Source organism: Palaemon carinicauda, chromosome 20, assembly GCF_036898095.1.
Source record: "Palaemon carinicauda isolate YSFRI2023 chromosome 20, ASM3689809v2, whole genome shotgun sequence".
In the NCBI taxonomy this organism is placed as follows: Eukaryota; Metazoa; Arthropoda; class Malacostraca; order Decapoda; family Palaemonidae; genus Palaemon; species Palaemon carinicauda.
The window spans coordinates 19502530-19523622 of record NC_090744.1 but is presented as its reverse complement, the minus strand read 5'-3'; the positions used below and the strand labels follow the sequence as shown (position 1 = coordinate 19523622).

The following is a 21093-nucleotide window of genomic DNA, read 5'->3' as shown; positions in this document are numbered from 1 at the left end:
GTTGTCGTACCTCAACAGATTGTTGCCTCGCTGGTGGAACCGCAAGCGGAAGCGGAGGAAGAAAGGCATAAGCTTCCTGCTCCCATTGCTGAGATTGCCTTAAGGAAGGCGGAGGTAGCTGCACACCGCTGGAAACTGGCAACTCAGTACGCAGTAAGGTATCCTGAGGAGCCTCAACTTCGTACGCCTGGCAGACTGGACTGCGGTTAGGCGGAGCGAACGCAGGAGGAGGCGTAACCTTCTCAGCCTGACACTCACGCATTAAGACTGCAAGCTGTGACTGCATGGACTGCAGCACAGTCAACTTGGGGTCGACAGACGCTAAGGTCTGCTGAGGCAAAGCCTTAACAGAAGATGAGGTCTGTTGCGGCATCACCTTACCCCTCTTAGGAGGAGTGCAGTCACCTGATGACTGCGGAGAGTCAGAGCTAATCCAATGACTGCAACCAGGTTGAGCTCTTGAGGTCTGGACTTTGCGTTTGAGAGGTCTTGAGACCTGAGTCCAGCGTTTTCTCCCTGACAATTCTTCAGCAGGCGAGTAAAAGACGGGCTCAATCGTCTGCGGGTGGGAGTGACGGTCTTTGTAAGACACGCCCGCAACCACCGAGGATACTTCTGTGCGCCGATCAAGGCCTGCCGAATCCTTTTGCCCTTCGACATTGCTTCTCCCCTGGGCTTGGGAGTTTGCAAGAGGTCCCGGACTGGGAGGACGACTGGCACGCACAGAAGTACCCTCACGCACCACACTGACACTGACACTAGCACTTGGCACTGCACTGACACTAGCACTTGTAACAGCACTGGCACTATTACCTCCCACTGCACTTTTGACCTTAAGTTCCTTGACTTCGGCCATAAGAGACTTATGATCACTAACCACCGATTCCACTTTGTCACCTAAAGCCTGAATGGCACGCAAAACAACAGACATATCAGGTTGAGGGCAAATAGTAGGTTCGGGGGTAGCCACTACAGGGGGAGGAAAAGGTAGGGGATCATGAGGTGAGGAAAAAAGTGAAGAGCGAGAAGAACTCCTCCGAACTCTCTCTCTCTCTAACTTGGTTGAATATTTCAAGAATCGGACAAATTCAAGTTCCGAAAGTCCGGCGCATTCCTCACATTGATCTTCCAACTGACAGGGTCTTTCCCTACAGTCAGAACAAGCGGTGTGAGGATCTACCGAGGCCTTCGGAATACGCCTATTACAAGACCTACATCGTCTATGGGGTGGGGCTTGTGAAATGTCAGACATCTTGAATCAAAGAGTTAGCCAAGGGGGATTCCAAATCAAGCAAAAAGATCGTTAACCATTAATCAGAACTAAATAAAAGCTATCTAAGCTAATATAGAGGTTTTCCAGTATAGCGACAGCCGAAATCTGAGAGAAATACTTCACCAAAAGCCGTGAACAATACTCCAAGATCATAAGCGTATCCCATGAATGTCTTGCCGGAAGCACGACAGAGGAAAAAGTGAGGTGGTGTCAACAAGAAGTACTGCAGTACCTGGCCACAGGTGGCGCTGGTGAGTACACCCCCTTCTAGTATAGTGATAGCTGGCGTATCCCTCCCGTAGAATTCTGTCGGGCAACGGAGTTGACAGCTACATGATTATCGGGTAAGTTTAATATTGAAAACTTCAGTTTGAAAGAAGAATGAACAAAACGTCAAAATCGATTTACTCTTTCTGCAAAGTGAAACCGTGATTCTCTCTTTCTCTATCGTAACGATAGAGCACAAACTGCGTAGCATAAATAAACCAAATGTTAGTTCATCTTTGAAAAACAGCACGAAGACTATTCAAAGAATAAATTTCTTAAAATATTTTCTTAAAATATTCATCTCATCACTCTTACAGAGCAACTGTTTTAATCTAAACAAAAATAAAAGTTGAATGGGCTCAACGTTGTTTAACTTCGATTTCCAAGTTAGGACCGCCTACAAAGAATAGGTAAAGGCCGCATATAAACAAAAACATAAAATTTATTTCGATGTTTAGTATAAATGGAAAGCTAATCGAAGAGGCCTAATAAAGGCGGGTGAGATATAAAATATATAGAGGTAAATCTATAAATATCAACAATAATTACTAAAAGCCTTTAACACACTTCCGTACACTGAGGGAAGGGTCGGCCATCTTTTCTCTATGGAAAAACCAGAGCGAGATTAAAAAAGCAAGAGCAAAAACTTTTCCTCTCCTTTCAAAAGCATTTCTTTTGAAGATAGTATAGAATAATCCAACACGGCGAAAGCAATAAGACCAAAACCAAGTACTTCACCAATCGGTAGAAAACTCGAGGCCAAGCGCGAGCGGAATCAGTGTTGTCTTTAACACCGACAGAGAAAAACTGGTTTGGTTGAGAAGTATATGCGGTATCTGGCCGATAGTCGGCGCTGGTGGGCACACCCGGCATCCTTCATGGCGATCGCTCGCGAGTTTTTGGAATCTGTCGACCGACGGAGACGTCAGCTATTTATATATTCACCGGATAAGTTTAATATTTAAAATTTAAATAATATTAATGGCAACAGTGACAATGTTAATAATAATAATGATAAAAATAATGTGAAGAAGAAAATGAAGAATATACAGTAACACTAAAAAGAATAACAATATTAGATTTGAGAGATACATCCCACTTCATCAAAGTTACATTACATATGTACAGTACTGTATTACCATTTAAAACCATAACTCATATTGTATGGAAAAAAATGAATTATTAGTGTTATAAAATGAAATACTTTGTGAAAGAACAACCTTTACTATAATCACTATACTGTATATACAAAACTTCATTTACATGAGTCGGAATAAAAAAAAATAAGTACATATTACAGCGATGGATATTTTCCCCACTTTAAGTTTCAACCGAACAGACACGCAAGAAGTTAGCATCGAAGAAAACCACATGGATTGATATATCATCTCTAAAATACCTACGTACTTCTGGACGGAGAGTTAACGAGTGGGAGAGGCGACCATGGTCTAAGCCTGTATCGGAACCTCCTAAAGCATAACGAATTAAATGGGTAGCTGCATTAGTATCTACTGGTTTAAGGTTTAAACCTCTCTGTCTTTGATCCAGAAGCAGTGAAACTTCTCCAAGAGTCATTGCTTGTCTAGGAAAACGCACTGGTTGAAGCGTCTGACGTCCCGACATGTATTCACCTACAAGAGTAATGCAATCTACAGCACTCATACTTTCCCATAGACCATCTGACCCCAATATCATAAATCTATCAAATGGCCGTAGTCGATGGTAAGTGACCTCTGGTACGCAAGTTAGATAAGGTGGCGTGAAGTAATTACGTATAATATTACCCGGCCCTACATACTGTTCGATTATATCTACCTGTACATCTCTGTCCCACTTGAATCGAAAATCTCCAAAAGCTCTAAATGGCATAAGTAGTCCTAATAGTCTTTGATCTTTTACAACTGTTTCCCCTTCTGAAGGAGGATGTTCGGCGAGCACTCGATTAACTTCAGCAGAGTTCTCCCAAGAATGATCATTAGTGAGTCGGAGGGCACGCCAACCACCTATAGCCTCTTGCAACTGAACACCCATCACAGCACCACAATCGCCAGTATTAGCTATATGAAGATGAGGTCCGTCTATATGTGCAACACAAGCAACTGACCCAGAGAGAGCCACTCGAAGTAAAGGTTCTAACATTTCTGAGTTCCGATGCTCTTGAACTTCACGACTAATATCATCGTCTAGTTGTTGGAACGCTCCAATCAAAGCCTCTTCCATGCTAAAATCCTGAGTGTCGGTGGCCAACAGTGTGCGGCAATAGTTCAACAGTGAAGCTTCATATATTTCTTGTAGTCCTGACACAAACTGAGATGGATCATTAAATACTTGGGTTAGAGGAACACGAATACCCGATTCCCACTCAGATACTATGCGGCGCAGTTCAGCACGTGGCACTAATGAAGCTGCCACGTAATCAAACAACCTCTTTGCCACTACTTGACTACATTCTGGGCCTCCATGACCATCAAACACACCAAAAAGGTATCCTGTAAAGCAATTAAATGATTTCAACAAAATACATTTAAAATTCCGAAACCAAAATACATCATTGTACTAATCAGTATATCAAATTTTCTATTGCACATAAAGAACGCTTCACCACAAGCCTTAAAAATTTATATTTCGGGCCTTCGAAATTTATATTATGGCCCTCTTAAATAGGTAAAACATTCAAAATACATTGAGTTACCTGTAGTGTGGAGACATCGTGCAGCTGCTAGTTTATCTTCAATTGGCGAGTTAGAAGCCAACTGATTTGAATCGACTGATGCTACTGAAAATGAACTTGTTACAGCCCCTTCATCAGCCGCCCAATTCACCTCTTCACCACTACTTATTTTGATGACAGTTTCGTGTTGTCGAAGGACCTGAGACACCTGTTTTGAAGAACATGTATTTAATGCACAGACAGATGTCTTTTACATATTCTTATATAACCTAGGGCCTGATTATGATTACTGTTTCTGATGATCTTTTACAGAAATAATATAAGTGAACACTAAAAATATCAACATTAAAGAGGCCATGAATGATGCCCAAATGATGCCCCTAAAGTGGAATATATTCATTGACTCATTCTAAAATTCCTCTTTTACTGAGTATGGATCTTCCCAATTAAAAAAATCTGGCACACCAATAAAGAGGGAGGGAAAATGGGAACTTTGCATAAGGAATTGCTTCATGCCCACTTAACATATTTCCTCTTAAATCCTAACGCATTCACCTACTGTATGGTACAAACTATGGTATAAACCACTGCCTTATCTCAGCCAAAAATTGCTTGAGTGGGATGGTAACTAGAGTCTGACACCTTAAAAAATGTTATTTTCATTAGTAAAATAAATTTTTGAATATACTTACCCGGTGATCATATAGCTGTCAGCTCTGCTGCCCGACAGAAAAACCTAAGGACAAAATACGCCAGCGATCGCTATACAGGTGGGGGTGTACATCAACAGCGCCATCTGTCGAGCAGGTACTCAAGTACTCGATGTCAACACAGAACCAATTTTCTCCTCGGCCCACTGGGTCTCTATTGGGGAGGAAGGGTGGGTCCTTTAATTTATGATCACCGGGTAAGTATATTCAAAAATTTATTTTACTAATGAAAATAACATTTTCCAATATTAAACTTACCCGGTGATCATATAGCTGATTCACACCCAGGGGGGTGGGTAGAGACCAGCATATATGTTAACATTAAGAGCTAAGTATTTCGTATTTCATTTTAGCAGTTATTCAAAATAACAAACATAAAATTAATAAGTACCTGGTAAGGAAGTCGACTTGAACAATTACTCTGCCTTTTTTAAGTACGTCTTCCTTACTGAGCCTCGCGATCCTCATAGGATGCTGAGCGACTCCTAGGAGCTGAAGTATGAAGGGTTGCAACCCATACTAAAGGACCTCATCAAAACCTCTAATCTAGGCGCTTCTCAAGAAAGAATTTGACCACCCGCCAAATCAACCAGGATGCGAAAGGCTTCTTAGCCTTCCGGACAACCCAAAAACAACAATAAAAAGCATTTCAAGAGAAAGATTAAAAAGGTTATGGGATTAGGGGAATGTAGTGGTTGAGCCCTCACCCACTACTGCACTTGCTGCTACGAATGGTCCCAGGGTGTAGCAGTTCTCGTAAAGAGACTGGACATCTTTAAGGTAAAATGATGCGAACACTGACTTGCTTCTCCAATAGGTTGCATCCATTACACTCTGCAGAGATCTGTTTTGTTTGAAGGCCACTGAAGTTGCGACAGCTCTAACTTCATGTGTCCTTACCTTCAGCAAAGCATGGTCCTCCTCATTCAGATGGGAATGAGCTTCTCGAATTAAAAGTCTGATATAATAAGAAACTGCATTCTTCGACATTGGTAAAGAAGGTTTCTTAATGGCGCACCATAAAGCTTCTGATTGTCCACGTAATGGCTTAGTCCGTTTCAAATAGTACTTAAGAGCTCTTACCGGGCATAGTACTCTTTCTTGTTCATTTCCAACCAAATTAGCAAGGCTTGGAATATCGAACGATTTGGGCCAAGGACGAGAAGGAAGTTCGTTTTTGGCTAAAAAACCAAGCTGTAAGGAACATGTAGCCGTTTCAGATGTAAATCCAATGTTCCTGCTGAAGGCGTGTATCTCACTGACTCTTTTAGCTGTTGCTAAGCAGACGAGGAAAAGAGTTTTCAAAGTGAGATCTTTTAAAGAGGCTGATTGAAGTGGTTCGAACCTTGCTGACATAAGGAACCTAAGTACCACGTCTAAGTTCCAACCTGGTGTGGCCAACCGACGCTCCTTCGAGGTCTCAAAAGACTTAAGGAGGTCCTGTAGATCTTTGTTGTTGGAAAGATCTAAGCCTCTGTGACGGAAGACTGCTGCCAACATGCTTCTGTAACCCTTGATCGTGGGAGCTGAAAGGGATCTTTCCTTCCTTAGGTATAAAAGGAAGTCAGCTATCTGAGTTACAGAGATACTGGTTGAGGATACTGATTTAGACTTGCACCAGCTTCGGAAGACTTCCCACTTCGACTGGTAGACTTTGAGAGTGGATGTCCTCCTAGCTCTAGCAATCACTCTGGCTGCCTCCTTCGAAAAGCCTCTAGCTCTCGAGAGTCTTTCGATAGTCTGAAGGCAGTCAGACGAAGAGCGTGGAGGCTTGGGTGTACCTTCTTTACATGCGGCTGACGCAGAAGGTCCACTCTTAGAGGAAGTGTTCTGGGAACGTCTACTAGCCATTGCAGTACCTCGGTGAACCATTCTCTCGCGGGCCAGAGGGGAGCAACCAACGTCAACCTTGTCCCTTCGTGAGAGGCGAACTTCTGCAGTACTCTGTTGACAATCTTGAACGGGGGGAACGCATAAAGGTCTAGATGGGACCAATCCAGAAGAAAGGCATCTATGTGAACTGCTGCTGGGTCCGGAATCGGTGAACAATAAATTGGGAGCCTCTTGGTCATCGAGGTTGCGAACAGATCTATGGTGGGCTGGCCCCACAATGCCCATAGTCTGTTGCATACATTCTTGTGAAGGGTCCACTCTGTTGGGATGATTTGACCCTTCCGGCTGAGGCGGTCTGCCATGACATTCATGTCGCCTTGAATGAACCTCGTTACTAGGGATATGTTTCGATCTCTTGACCAGGTGAGGAGGTCCCTTGCGATCTCGTACAACGTCATCGAATGAGTCCCTCCTTGCTTGGAGATGTACGCCAAGGCTGTGGTGTTGTCGGAGTTCACCTCCACCACCTTGCCTAGAAGGAGGGACTTGAAGCTTCTCAAGGCCAGATGAACTGCCAGTAGCTCCTTGCAGTTGATGTGCAACTCGCTTTGAACCGCATTCCACGTGCCCGAGCATTCCCGACCGTCCAATGTCGCACCCCAGCCCGTGTCCGATGCGTCCGAGAAGAGAAGGTGGTCGGGGGTCTGAACAGCCAGTGGCAGACCCTCCCTGAGGAGAATGTTGTTCTTCCACCAAGTCAGTGACGACTTCATCTTCTCGGAAATAGGAACCGAGACCGCTTCTAGCGTCTTGTCCTTTCTCCAGTGAGCAGCTAAGTGAAATTGAAGGGGGCGGAGGTGGAGTCTCCCTAACGCGATGAACTGGTCCAGTGATGAAAGCGTCCCTATCAGACTCATCCACTGTCTGACTGAACATCGGTCCTTCTTCAGCATGGACTGGATGCATTCTTGGGCTTGACTGATTCTGGGGGCCGACGGAAAAGCCCGAAAAGCTTGACTCTGAATCTCCATTCCTAGGTATACTATAGTTTGGGATGGGACGAGTTGGGACTTTTCTATATTGACCAGGAGACCCAATTCCTTGGTCAGATCTAGAGTCCACTGTAGATTCTCCAGACAGCGACGACTTGACGCAGCTCTTAAAAGCCAGTCGTCCAAATAGAGGGAGGCTCTGATGTTTGCTAAATGCAGGAATTTGGCAATATTCCTCATCAGTTTGGTAAAAACTAGAGGTGCCGTGCTTAGGCCAAAGCACAGGGCTTGGAACTGGTATACAACCTTCCCGAAAACGAACCTTAGAAAAGGTTGGGAATCTGGGTGGATGGGGACGTGAAAGTAAGCGTCCTTTAGGTCTAACGAGACCATCCAGTCTTCCTTCCTGACCGATGCTAGAACCGACTTTGTCGTCTCCATGGTGAACGTCTGCTTTGTGACAAAGACATTCAGAGCACTGACGTCTAGCACCGGTCTCCACCCTCCTGTCTTCTTCGGCACTAAGAAGAGGCGGTTGTAGAAGCCCGGGGATTGATGGTCCCGGACAATGACTACCGCTCCCTTTTGTAGTAAGAGAGACACCTCTTGCTGTAAAGCTAGTCTCTTGTCCTCCTCTCTGTACCTGGGAGAGAGGTCGATGGGAGTTGTTGCTAGAGGGGGCTTGCGCAAGAATGGAATCTTGTACCCCTCCCTGAGTAACTTCACAGACTGTGCGTCTGCGCCCCTGTTCTCCCAGGCCTGCCAGTAGTTCTTGAGCCTGGCTCCCACTGCTGTCTGAAGAAGGTGGCAGTCAGACTCTGCCTCTAGAGGACTTGGAACCCTTCTTCTTGCTCCCACGTTGACTTCCGGCACGAGCTCCTCCTCTGCTGGAGGCTCTGCCACGAAAGGGCGGAATGAACCTTGAAGCTGGAGTGTCCATCCTGGGTCTAGGCACGGAGGGCAAAGGGGTGGCTTTGCGTGCGGATGACGCCACCAGGTCATGGGTGTCTTTCTGGATCAAGGAGGCAGCAATCTCCTTGATCAACTCTTCAGGGAAGAGACACTTCGAGAGTGGAGCAAACATAAGCTCCGACTTTTGACATGGGGTGACTCCAGCTGACAAGAAGGAGCAAAGGTGATCCCGCTTCTTGAGGACCCCAGACACGAAAGAAGCCGCAAGCTCACTAGAACCATCCCGTATGGCTTTGTCCATGCAGGACATGATGAGCATGGAAGTTTCCTTATCAGAAGGGGAGGTCTTCCTGCTCAACGCTCCCAAACACCAGTCCAAGAAGTTAAAGACTTCGAATGCACGGAAAACTCCCTTCATAAGATGGTCCATATCCGAAGGAGTCCAGCAAATCTTGGAGCGTCTCATAGCCAGCCTGCGGGGAGAGTCTACCAGACTTGAGAAGTCGCCCTGGGCAGAGGCAGGAACTCCCAAGCCGAGAACTTCTCCCGTGGCATACCATACGCTAGATCTGGAAGCAAGCTTGACCGGGGGAAACATGAAGGATGTCTTCCCAAGTTGCTTCTTGGACTGCAACCACTCTCCCAGTACCCTTAAAGCTCTCTTGGACGAGCGAGCGAGTACGAGCTTCGTAAAGGCAGGTGCTGCTGACTGCATGCCTAAAGCGAACTCAGAGGGAGGCGAGCGTGGTGCTGCAGACACAAACTGATCCGGATATAAATCCTTGAACAGCGCAAGCACTTTCCTAAAGTCTAAGGAGGGAGGCGTGGTCTTGGGTTCTTCGATGTCCGAGTGTTGGTCGTCAAGATGTGCAGCTTCGTCATCATCAGGGATACCATCTGAATGTTGAGGAGGAAGAGGCAACGGAGTAGGCTGGACGGCTGAGTCCGGCAGCACGGGTGCATGCGTGGCTGCACTGGACCCAACGTCATGACACTGTTGGTCAGTCTGAGAACTGGCAACAACCAAAGCTGAGTGGGTCCGCAAAGCGTCTACTCCCGACTGTGGAAGGATAGCGGAGACCACCGTGGGTTGCGGAGGCTGACGCACCGCGTCAAAACACGGCAGCCTAACTCCACCCTCTTGTTGTTGTGGTAGCTCACGCACGGCAACGGAGGGTTCCGTGCGTCTGTGAACGTCAGCATGCGTCTGGCAGGGTCGACTGCGCATGGGTGGAGGAGCTCTCACAGCTGGAGTGTGGGAGCAGGCAGCCTCAGCGTCTGCTGGGCGCACAACCGTGGCAGGTTGTAGGCTAACGGGTGCAGCGTCAACCTTCTCCGCACGAAACTCCTGCATAACAGCAGCTAACTGAGTCTGCATAGACTGCAGCAAAGACCACTTAGGGTCTACAAAAGCGGCAACAGACGGAGTTACTGTCCGTTGTGACTTAGGGTCTAAAACAGCGGGTGCGGCAACAGACGGAGTTACTGCCTGTTGCGGTACCACTTTGCCTCTCTTAGGAGGTGTGCAGTCGTCGGAGGACTGCAGCGAGTCCGAACTGACCCAGTGGCTACACCTGGGCCGTTGGACTTGCTCGGAAGGGACCTTACGTTTAAGAGGCCGTGAGACCTTGGTCCATCGTTTCTGTCGAGAAACCTCTTCCGCAGACGAGGAATGAACGGGCTCACTCGTCTTCTTGTGGGTGGGACGATCTAGGAAAGATACGTCCGAAACCACGGAGGGAACGTCTGTCCGCTGATTAAAGCCTGTCGAACCCTTTGGTCGTACGACATTGCTTCTCCCCTGGGCTTGGGAGCTTGCAAGAGGTCCCGGACTGGGAGGACGACAGGCACGAACAGACGCACCCTCATGCGTAACACTGACACTTTTCACTGCACTGACACTCACTTCACTTCCCACTGCACTTTTACCTTTCAACTCCCTGACGTCAGCCATGAGTTGATTGCGGTCATTCGCCAATGACTCGACTCTCTCACCTAGAGCCTGGATGGCACGCATCATATCTGCCATAGAAGGTTGATGAGAGCTAGCAGGGGGGTCGGGTGCAACCACTACAGGGGAAGGAATAGGTTGAGGGGCATGGGGAGAGGAAAAAACAATTGAGCGAGACGAACTCCTCCTGATCCTATCCTTCTCTAGCCTACGTGCATATTTCAGGAATTCTTGAAACCCGAATTCCGAAAGCCCAACGCATTCCTCACATCGATCTTCCAATTGACAGGCTTTACCCCTACAATTGGAACAAACGGTGTGCGGATCGATAGAGGCCTTCGGAAGACGCCTAGAACAGTCCCTAGCGCTACACTTCCTGAACTTGAGGACTTGAGAAGGGTCAGACATCTTGAATTAGTCAAAGGGGGGAATTCAAAATCTATCCAAGTCGTCAACAAATAATCCAAAATCCCAAAAAAGAATGCAAGGAAGTATTGAAGATAACTTCTGCACAGCGATAGCTAATAACCAGAAATGAATACTTCACCAAATAACATGAAAATCAATCCAGAAAACAACAGCGTATTCAATAGGTCTTGCCGGTGGCACGACAGAGAGAAAATTGGTTCTGTGTTGACATCGAGTACTTGAGTACCTGCTCGACAGATGGCGCTGTTGATGTACACCCCCACCTGTATAGCGATCGCTGGCGTATTTCGTCCTTAGGTTTTTCTGTCGGGCAGCAGAGCTGACAGCTATATGATCACCGGGTAAGTTTAATATTGGAAATTAACTATTTCTATTACAAACCTACCAGTAGCCATCTGATTATCCAGCATTCAGCAGCTTTTGAGACACACCTAATGGTGAAGAAGAACCATCATCTGGTTGCATTAATAGTGGTAGTTAACCCTTTGAAATACCGATATCAACTGACATCATCCTACTCAACCATTGAAAGATGAGAACCAGAACACTGGGAGAATCCTATTTAATACCAATGCAAGCAAGTCAACTACCAATCTTTTCCAAGGTTTAAACAGCCTCTTTACCACTCTTAAGATACACAGACCATTCTGCACATACTTTTCATAATGCATCTGGCTGACAGCTTAAAAGATTGCGAAATGTTATTTTTATTAGTAAAATAAATTTTTGAATATACTTACCCGATAATCATGTAGCTGTCAACTCCATTGCCCGACAGAATTCTATGGAGGGATACGCCAGCTATCACAATACTAGAAGGGGGTGTACTTACCAGCGCCACCTGTGGCCAGGTACTATAGTACTTCTTGTTGACACCTCCTCAATTTTTCCTCGGTCCACTGGTTCTCTATGGGGAGGAAGGGAGGGTCAATTAAATCATGATTATCGGGTAAGTATATTCAAAAATTTATTTTACTAATAAAAATAACATTTTTCAATATTAAACTTACCCGATAATCATGTAGCTGATTCACACCCAGGGGGGTGGGTGAAAACCAGTGTACAAGATTAAAGGATAGCTAAGTATCCCATATTTCATATAACAGTTATCTCAAATAACAATGAAATAATAAGTACCTGGTAAGGAAGTCGACTTGAACCGTTACTCTGCCTCTTTTTTAAGATCGTCTTCTTACTGAGCGCAGCGTTCCTCTTGGAGGCTGAATCAACTCAAAGGTGCTAAAGTATATAGGGCTGCAACCCCTACTAAAGGACCTCTACACAACCTCTAACCCAGGCGCTTCTCAAGAACGAATTGACCACCCGCCAAATCAAAAGGATGCGGAAGGCTTCTTAGCCTACCGTAACAACCATAAAAACAACAATAAAAGCATTCAAGAGAAAGGTTAAAAAGAGGTTATGGGATTAAGGGAATGTAGTGGCTGAGCCCTCACCTACTACTGCACTCGCTGCTACGAATGGTCCCAGGGTGTAGCAGTTCTCGTAAAGAGACTGGACATCTTTAAGATAAAATGATGCAAACACTGACTTGCTCCTCCAATAGGTTGCATCCATTATGCTCTGCAGAGAACGGTTTTTATTAAAGGCCATCGAAGTAGCTACGGCTCTTACTTCGTGGGTCCTTACCTTCAGCAACGCAAGGTCTTCCTCCTTTAAGTGAGAATGGGCTTCTCTAATCAGAAGCCTTATATAATACGAAACCCCGTTCTTGGACATGGGCCTCGAAGGTTTCTTGATGGCACACCATAAGGCTTCTGACTGTCCTCGAATAGGTTTAGACCTATTAAGATAATACTTGAGAGCTCTGACAGGGCAAAGAACTCTCTCTAGCTCGTTACCTACCATGTTGGAGAGGCTAGGTATTTCAAACGATCTAGGCCAAGGACGCGAAGGAAGTTCATTCTTAGCTAAGAATCCCAGCTGAAAAGAACATGTTGCAGATTCGGTCGTGAAACCAATGTTCTTGCTGAAGGCATGAACCTCACTGACTCTCTTAGCTGTTGCAAGGCAGACGAGAAAAAGAGTCTTGAGGGTAAGGTCCTTGAAGGAAGCTGACTGGAGAGGTTCGAACCTAGGTGACATAAGGAACCTTAAGACTACGTCTAGGTTCCAGCCTGGAGTGGGTAGACGACGCTCTTTAGAAGTCTCAAAAGACTTAAGGATGTCTTGAAGGTCCTTGTTGGAAGAAAGGTCCAAACCTCTGTGGCGGAGAACTGAAGCCAACATACTCCTGTACCCTTTAATCGTAGGGGCTGAAAGGGATCTCTCATTCCTAAGATGTAATAGGAAGTCAGCTATTTGGGTCACAGAGGTATTGGTAGAGGATAATGCATTGGCTCTACACCAGCTCCGGAAGACTTCCCACTTAGATTGGTAGACTCTGCGAGTGGAAACCCTTCTTGCTCTGGCAATCGCGCTGGCTGCCTCCTTCGAAAAGCCTCTAGCTCTAGCGAATCTTTCGACAGTCTGAAGGCAGTCAGCCGAAGAGCGTGGAGGTTTGGGTGCAACCTGTCTACGTGAGGTTGACGTAGAAGGTCCACTCTTAGAGGGAGAGTCCTGGGGACGTCGACTAGCCATTGAAGTACCTCTGTGAACCATTCTCTTGCAGGCCAAAGGGGAGCAACCAGCGTCAGCCGTGTCCCTTCGTGCGAGATGAACTTCTGAAGGACTTTGTTTATTATCTTGAACGGTGGAAATGCGTAAAGGTCGAGATGGGACCAGTTCAGCAGAAAAGCATCCACATGAACTGCTGCTGGGTCTGGAACTGGGGAACAGTACAGCGGAAGTCTCTTGGTCATGGAGGTGGCAAACAGATCTATGGTAGGCTGACCCCACAAGGTCCAAAGTCTGTTGCACACACTCTTGTGGAGGGTCCATTCCGTGGGAATGACCTGATCCCTTCTGCTTAGGCGATCTGCTGAGACGTTCATGTTGCCCTGAATGAACCTCGTGACTAAAGTGAGGTTTTGACTTCTTGACCAAATGAGGAGGTCCCTTGCGATCTCGTATAGGCTCCTCGAATGGGTCCCTCCTTGCTTGGAGATGTAAGCCAAGGCTGTGGTGTTGTCTGAGTTCACCTCCACCACCTTGCCTAGCAGGAGGGACTTGAAGTTCAGCAGGGCTAAATGAACTGCTAGTAGCTCCTTGCAGTTGATGTGGAGCGTTCTCTGTTCCTCGTTCCACGTTCCCGAGCACTCCTGTCCGTTCAAGGTCGCACCCCAGCCCGAGTCCGATGCATCTGAGAAGAGATGAAGATTGGGGGTCTGAATAGCCAACGATAGGCCCTCCCTGAGAAGGAGATTGGTCTTCCACCACAAGAGAGTGGTCTTCATCTCTTTGGTGACTGGGATAGAGACTGCTTCGAGAGTCAAACCCTTGTCCCAATGAGCTGCAAGATGGAATTGAAGAGGGCGGAGGTGGAGTCTCCCTAGCTCGACGAACAGGGCCAGCGATGAAAGGGTCCCTGTGAGACTCATCCACTGTCTCACCGAGCAACTGCTCCTCTTCAGCATGCTCATGATGCAATCTAGGGCTTGGCTTATCCTTGGGGCCGATGGAAAAGCCCGAAAATCCTGACTCCGAATCTCCATTCCCAGGTACACAATGGATTGGGAGGGAATGAGCTGAGACTTTTCTATGTTGACTAACAGACCCAGTTCTTTGATTAAGTCCAAAGTCCAGTTGAGACTCTCCAGACAGCGACGACTCGTGGAGGCTCTCAACAGCCAGTCGTCTAAGTAAAGGGAGGCTCTGATGTCCGATAAGTGGAGGAATTTTGCTATATTCCTCATCAGATGCGTAAACACCATAGGAGCTGTGCTTAGGCCAAAACACAGGGCTTGGAATTGGTAGACAACCTTTCCAAAAACGAATCTCAGGAAAGGTTGGGAGTCTGGATGAATAGGAACGTGAAAGTAGGCATCTTTCAGGTCCAACGAGACCATCCAGTCCTCCTGCCTGACCGCTGCTAGGACCGACTTCGTCGTCTCCATCGTGAACGTCTGCTTGGTGACATACGCATCGAGCGCGCTGACGTCCAGCACCGGTCTCCAACCTCCTGTCTTCTTGGCCACCAGAAAGAGACGGTTGTAGAAGCCCGGGGATTGATGGTCCCGGACTATAACCACTGCCTTCTTCTGTACAAGGAGCGACACCTCCTGGTGCAACGCTAGCCTCTTGTCCTCTTCTTTGTAGTTGGGAGAGAGGTTGATGGGAGATGTGGTCAGAGGGGGTTTGTGGCAGAATGGTATCCTGTAACCCTCCCTCAGCCAACTGACAGACTGGGCGTCTGCACCTCTCTTTTCCCAGGCTTGCCAGAAGATCTTGAGTCTGGCTCCTACTGCTGTCTGGAGATGCGGAGAGTCAGTTTTTTCCTTTAGAAGCCTTGGAACTTTTCCTAGACTTGCTCCTGGAAGAGTCTGGACGGGAGCTTCCTCGGCTGGGGGCTCTACCACGAAAGGGCGGTATGAACCTCGTAGCAGGAGTATCAGCCACTGGGGTGCGATAAGTCCTGGGGACTGAGGTAGCAACCTTAGTCTTACGAGCCGATGAGGCCACAAGATCATGTGTGTCCTTTTGTATCAGGGCAGCAGACAAGTCCTTAACAAGCTCTTCGGGAAAAAGGAACTTCGAGAGCGGAGCGAAAAGGAGTTGAGACCTTTGACAAGGTGTGATGCTGGAGGAAAGGAAGGTACAAAACTGCTCCCTTTTCTTAAGAACCCCTGACACAAACATCGATGCAAGCTCGCCAGATCCATCTCTAATGGCCTTATCCATGCAGGACATTAAGAGCATGGCAGACTCCTTGTCCGCAGGGGAGGTCTTCTTGCTGAGGGCCCCCAGGCACCAGTCTAAGAAGTTGAACATCTCAAATGCTCTAAAAACACCCTTCAGGAAGTGATCAAGGTCTGAGAAGGTCCAGCAAACCTTAGAGCGCCTCATTGCTGTTCTACGAGGAGAGTCTACCAGACTTGAGAAGTCAGCCTGGGCAGAGGCAGGTACTCCCAAGCCTGGTTCCTCTCCTGTGGCATACCAAACGCCCGCTTTAGAAGTGAGCTTAGTCGGAGGAAACATGAACGAAGTCTTTCCAAGTTGTTGCTTAGACTGCAACCACTCCCCTAAAATCCTTAACGCTCTCTTAGAGGACCTTGCTAAGACGAGCTTAGTATAAGAAGACTTAGCTGGCTGCATGCCCAGCGAAAACTCAGATGGCGGAGAGCGGGGGATAGCAGAGACAAAGTGGTCTGGGTATACCTCCCTAAAAAGAGCCAAGACCTTACGAAAGTCAATAGAAGGTGGAGAAGACTTGGATTCATCCACGTCTGATGAGGGATCCAGGTGTGCAGCCTCATCATCAGATACCTCATCACCAGAGTGTAGCGAAGAGATCGGTAAGGTATGCTGAACAGCAGAGTCAGCACGAGCTGGAACAACAATATTTGTGGTTTCCTCCTCAAGACTCTGTTGAGGGAACACCTGAGGCTCAGTCTGCAAAGGCTGATCAAAAGAAGTAGCAGACGGTAGGCGCATGGGTGGAGGAGGCTGACTCCTGGCATGAGTGTCTGAACTCAAGGGTTGCGCTTGCTGAGTGGTTGGCGGATGCGCAGTAGCAAGTTCCTGAGGAACGAGTTGAGGTTCCTGAGGTGTGAGCTGTGAGCGATGAGGTAGTGGCTGCGCAGAACGCAGTAATTGTCTCGCGAGTTGAGGTTCCTGAGGCGCAAGGCTAAGGTGTTGAGGTGCTTGCCTTAAGGAGGGTTGAGCTCGCTGCAGCGAGAGCTGAGGAGACTGACTCATGGATGGGAGAGGTTGTTGTACCTCAAGAGAGTGTTGCCTCACTGGTGGAACTGCAAGTGGAAGCGGAGGAAGTAAGGTATAAGCTTCCTGTTCCCATTGCTGAGGTTGCCTTAAGGAAGGCGGAGGGAGCTGCACACCACTGGAAACAGTAAACTCAGAGCGTGGTAAGGTATCCTGAGGAGCCTCAAAATCGTACGCCTGGCAGGCAGTACTGCGGTCAGGCGGAGCGATCGCAGGAAGAGGTGTAGCCTTCTCAGCCTGACACTCACGCATCAGGACCGCAAGTTGTGACTGCATGGACTGCAGTAGAGTCAACTTGGGGTCGGCAGACACTAAGGTCTGCTGAGGTAAAGCCTTAACAGCAGAGATCTGTTGCGGCAGAACCTTACTCCTCTTAGGAGGAGTGCATTCAACTGATGACTGCGGCGAGTCAGAGCTGATCCAATGACTGCAGCCCGGTTGAGTTCTTGAGGTCTGGACTCTGCGTTTGAGTGGTCTTGAGACCTGAGTCCAGCGTTTCTTCCCTGACAATTGATCAGCAGACGAGTAAAAGACGGGCTCAATCGTCTGCAGGTGGGAGTGACGGTCTCTGGAAGACACGCCCGCAACCACCGAGGATACTTCTGTGCGCCGATCAAGGCCTGCCGAACCCTTTTGCCCTTCGACATTGCTTCTCCCCTGGGCTTGGGAGCTTGCAAGAGGTCCCGGACTGGGAGGACGACTGGCACGCACAGAAGTATCCTCACGCACCACACTGACACTAGCACTTGGCACTGCACTGACACTAGCACTCGTCACAGCACTGGCACTAATACCACCCACTGCACTCTTGACCTTAAGTTCCTTGACTTCGGCCATAAGAGACTTATGATCACTAACCACTGACTCTACTTTGTCACCTAAGGCCTGAATGGCACGCAAAACAACAGACATATCAGGCTGAGGGCAAATAGTAGGTTCGGGGGTAGCCACTACAGGGGTAGGAAAAGGTAGGGGATCATGAGGTGAGGAAAAAAGTGAAGAGTGAGAAGAACTCCTCCTAACTCTCTCTCTCTCTAACTTGGTTGAATACTTAAGAAGACGGACAAAATCAAGTTCCGAAAGTCCGGCGCATTCCTCACATCGATCTTCTAACTGACAGGGCCTTTCCCTACAGTCAGAACAAGCGGTGTGAGGATCTACCGAGGCCTTCGGAATACGCCTATTACAAGACCTACATCGTCTATGGGTGGGGGCTTGTGAAATGTCAGACATCTTGAATCAAAAGAGTTAGCCAAGTGGGGTTTCAAAATCAAGCAAAAGATCGTTAACCGTTAATCAGGACTAAATAATAGCTATCTAAGCTAATATAGAAGTTTTCCAGTAAAGCGACAGCCGAAATCTGAGAGAAATACTTCACCAAAAGCCGTGAAAATACTCCAAGATCATAAGCGTATCCCAGAACGTCTTGCCGGAAGCACGACAGAGGAAAAATTGAGGAGGTGTCAACAAGAAGTACTATAGTACCTGGCCACAGGTGGCGCTGGTAAGTACACCCCCTTCTAGTATTGTGATAGCTGGCGTATCCCTCCATAGAATTCTGTCGGGCAACGGAGTTGACAGCTACATGATTATCGGGTAAGTTTAATATTGAAAAATATCCATTCATGCATCATCTTTGTCAACTGACACAATAATCATGTTTGTTATTCATCAACAATGTTAATAGGGCAATCCTAAAGTGCTTGTAATGCCATCAATATGCTTGCATTTCCAAAACACAAAGATTCAAAAAATATTTCCTGTCAGCAATGTTCCTCACATTTCCAAGATACTGACATTCAATTAACCCTTTTACCCCCAATTGGACGTACTGGTACGTTTCACAAAACTCATCCCTTTACCCACATGGACGTACTGGTACGTCCTTGCAAATAATGCTATTTACATTTTTTTTTGCATATTTTTGATAACTTTATGAGAAACTTCAGGCATTTTCCAAAAGAATGAAACCAACCTGACCTCTCTATGACAAAAATTAAGGCTGTTAGAGCAATTGAAAAAATATATATTGCAAAATGTGCTTGAAAAAAAAAATGCCTGGGGGTTAAGGGTTGGAAAGTTCCAAATAGCCTGGGGGTAAAAGGTCCTTTCTTTGTCACACATCCAAAGCAACTGGGTCATCCACATGTGCTCTGCCCTCCTGACACACGTTCAAGAACAAGATTGTCCCCAGACAACTGCCACAACGAGATTCCTTTCATCCAGCAACTATGGCGGATCATCTAACTCTTTTTGGCTGAGGGCAATTTTTCCTTCAGAAGAGTAAAATTCCTCAAGATAAAATCCTTTTAAGTTTATAAATCTAAAAAATAATGTCCTTTATCTTGAAAAACTGCAATTCTTGTCTGTAGAAACACAAAGGATAACCCCTGTTGCCTCCTGTACAGCTGGAAACGGCCCTATGTGAGAATTGTTGTTAGAGAGAGCAGCAACCAGGAACGAGAATCTGGATTGCCCATTTTACGAACACTGAGAAGTCAGCTCAGTAAATGGCCTTATCATTGCTATTATCCCTAAAGATAATAAAGCTCTACAGAGCCCCCATCATATACCCAACTTGATAGCTAACAAATCAACTGAGGAGTTGATACCACCTGTCCCTCTCTCACTTATCTGCTTGGTATTAAGCTTCAACAAGTGAACCACAATGTGCCAGAGGGTGCATCTATATATAACATAAAAGGTTTGTACTCTTGTAGGAACAAACTATATTTAAGAAAATAACACAATACACAAAAATTATAGTTTAATTAATAAAATGTGAAAATATTGTTAATAGTTAAGAATATCAATCTAAAAATCATGTAACAACTGATAACCCACACTAGGTTAGGTGAGAATGAATCTCCTAATTTCCCTCATTTTTGTTTTTTTTTCTTGAAAGTAAAATCTAAATTTCCACTGTGGTTCCCAACTCTCAGCATCATAGACCTCTTGTGCAATGGATTAATCTAACATTTCTAATATAAACTAACATTACAACGAATCCATCAGGATAACATTGAACACATTTAGAAAGACCTAATTATACCCCAGCAGCACTTACATATGTACAGGTTTAAAGTTTGGGTAATTTTGGGAACGAATGTCATTTTCGAAGGGAGCGTAATTTTTTCTATAAGAATAAGTAGCTGTTTTTCTAGGTTACATTCCCCTGTAATACACTACAATGAAACCGTTATTTCTTGTGCAACAAGCAGTCATCCTTTACCTCACCAAATCTTGGGTGTACCTAAGAAAGTCTAGAGGTCGTCCTTCACCTGACCCAATATAGGGTGTACCTAGGAAAGGCTAGTGGCTGAACTTGACCTCAACAAATCTAGAGTGTTCATAAGAAAGGCTAGTGGTAGTCCTTGACCCTACCTAATCTGGGGTGTAACTAAGAAAGACTAGTGATTGACCCTGACCTCATCAAATCTAGGGTGTACCGAAGAAAGGCTAGTGGTCGTCCTTAACCTAACCCAATCTAGGGTGTACCTATGAGAGGCTGGTGGTCGTGCTTAACTTATTTTAAGGTATACCTAAGAATGAATAGTTTGTCCTTGACTTCACGCAATCCCAGGTGTACATAAAAAGGCCAATAGTCGTCCTTGACTTTAACTAAACCAAGGTGTACCTAAGAAAGGCTTAAGTACCTTCAGATATGATACCAAAGAAATAAATAAAACCAGATATTTACCTCCTGTGGGGATAATCGAGGATAGTGTTTACTAGCAAATGCAGTATGCCTTGTGCTAAAACATGCACGTTGTATCATAGGAATCCTGATGAAGGACGAATGCTGTATTATGCTTGACCGTCGCACATTTCTATATACTCTTGGTAATACTTTTGCCATAATGCAAAGGTAATCATAAACTATTTATACGGAAATAGTTAAGCTAAATAAAAACCGTCATAATTATGAAATACTTTGACCGATTTAGCCCGTGGTGACTAGTACACCTCGTATTGTTTTGTTTACATTCAACAGCAGACGATGGTAATTTCAAAGTTGCCAACATAATCGCATCGCTCAATTATAAACATGGTATAAGAAATGTTTTATTTAAAGAGTAAAGAATAAAAATTAAATAAAATAAATGTATATGTATACCAAAACTGCAATAAAATAAAATACGATAAAGAAATGGAATAAAGAAAAGTGGTATTTTCAAAGTTGCCAACATAATCACATTGCTCAATTATAAATATGGTGA

At 46.0% G+C, this 21093-nt stretch overlaps 1 protein-coding gene across 1 annotated transcript; it reads right to left on the bottom strand.

The window, feature by feature from the left end:
- Positions 1 to 2744: 2744 nt before the first annotated feature.
- Pdp (pyruvate dehydrogenase [acetyl-transferring]-phosphatase 1-like protein, mitochondrial) lies at positions 2745 to 20880 on the bottom strand. Its single transcript, XM_068394874.1, has 3 exons — positions 20574 to 20880; positions 4233 to 4419; positions 2745 to 4029 (listed from the first exon to the last, which is right to left on the bottom strand). The coding sequence occupies exons 1-3, from the start codon at positions 20730 to 20732 to the stop codon at positions 2861 to 2863; spliced, it is 1515 nt and encodes a 504-aa protein (XP_068250975.1). The 5' UTR covers positions 20733 to 20880; the 3' UTR covers positions 2745 to 2860.
- Positions 20881 to 21093: the final 213 nt, after the last annotated feature.

What these genes read in the sequence shown, in the direction of transcription:
- Pdp (XM_068394874.1), bottom strand. Translation starts at nt 20,732, where the DNA reads ATGGCAAAAGTATTACCAAGAGTATATAGAAATGTGCGACGGTCAAGC. An exon ending in CTCGATTATCCCCACAGGAG is followed by an intron (nt 4,420 to 20,573) that starts GTAAATATCTGG and finishes TCTTCAAAACAG; the next exon opens with GTGTCTCAGGTCCTTCGACA. An exon ending in ACGATGTCTCCACACTACAG is followed by an intron (nt 4,030 to 4,232) that starts GTAACTCAATGT and finishes ATTGCTTTACAG; the next exon opens with GATACCTTTTTGGTGTGTTT.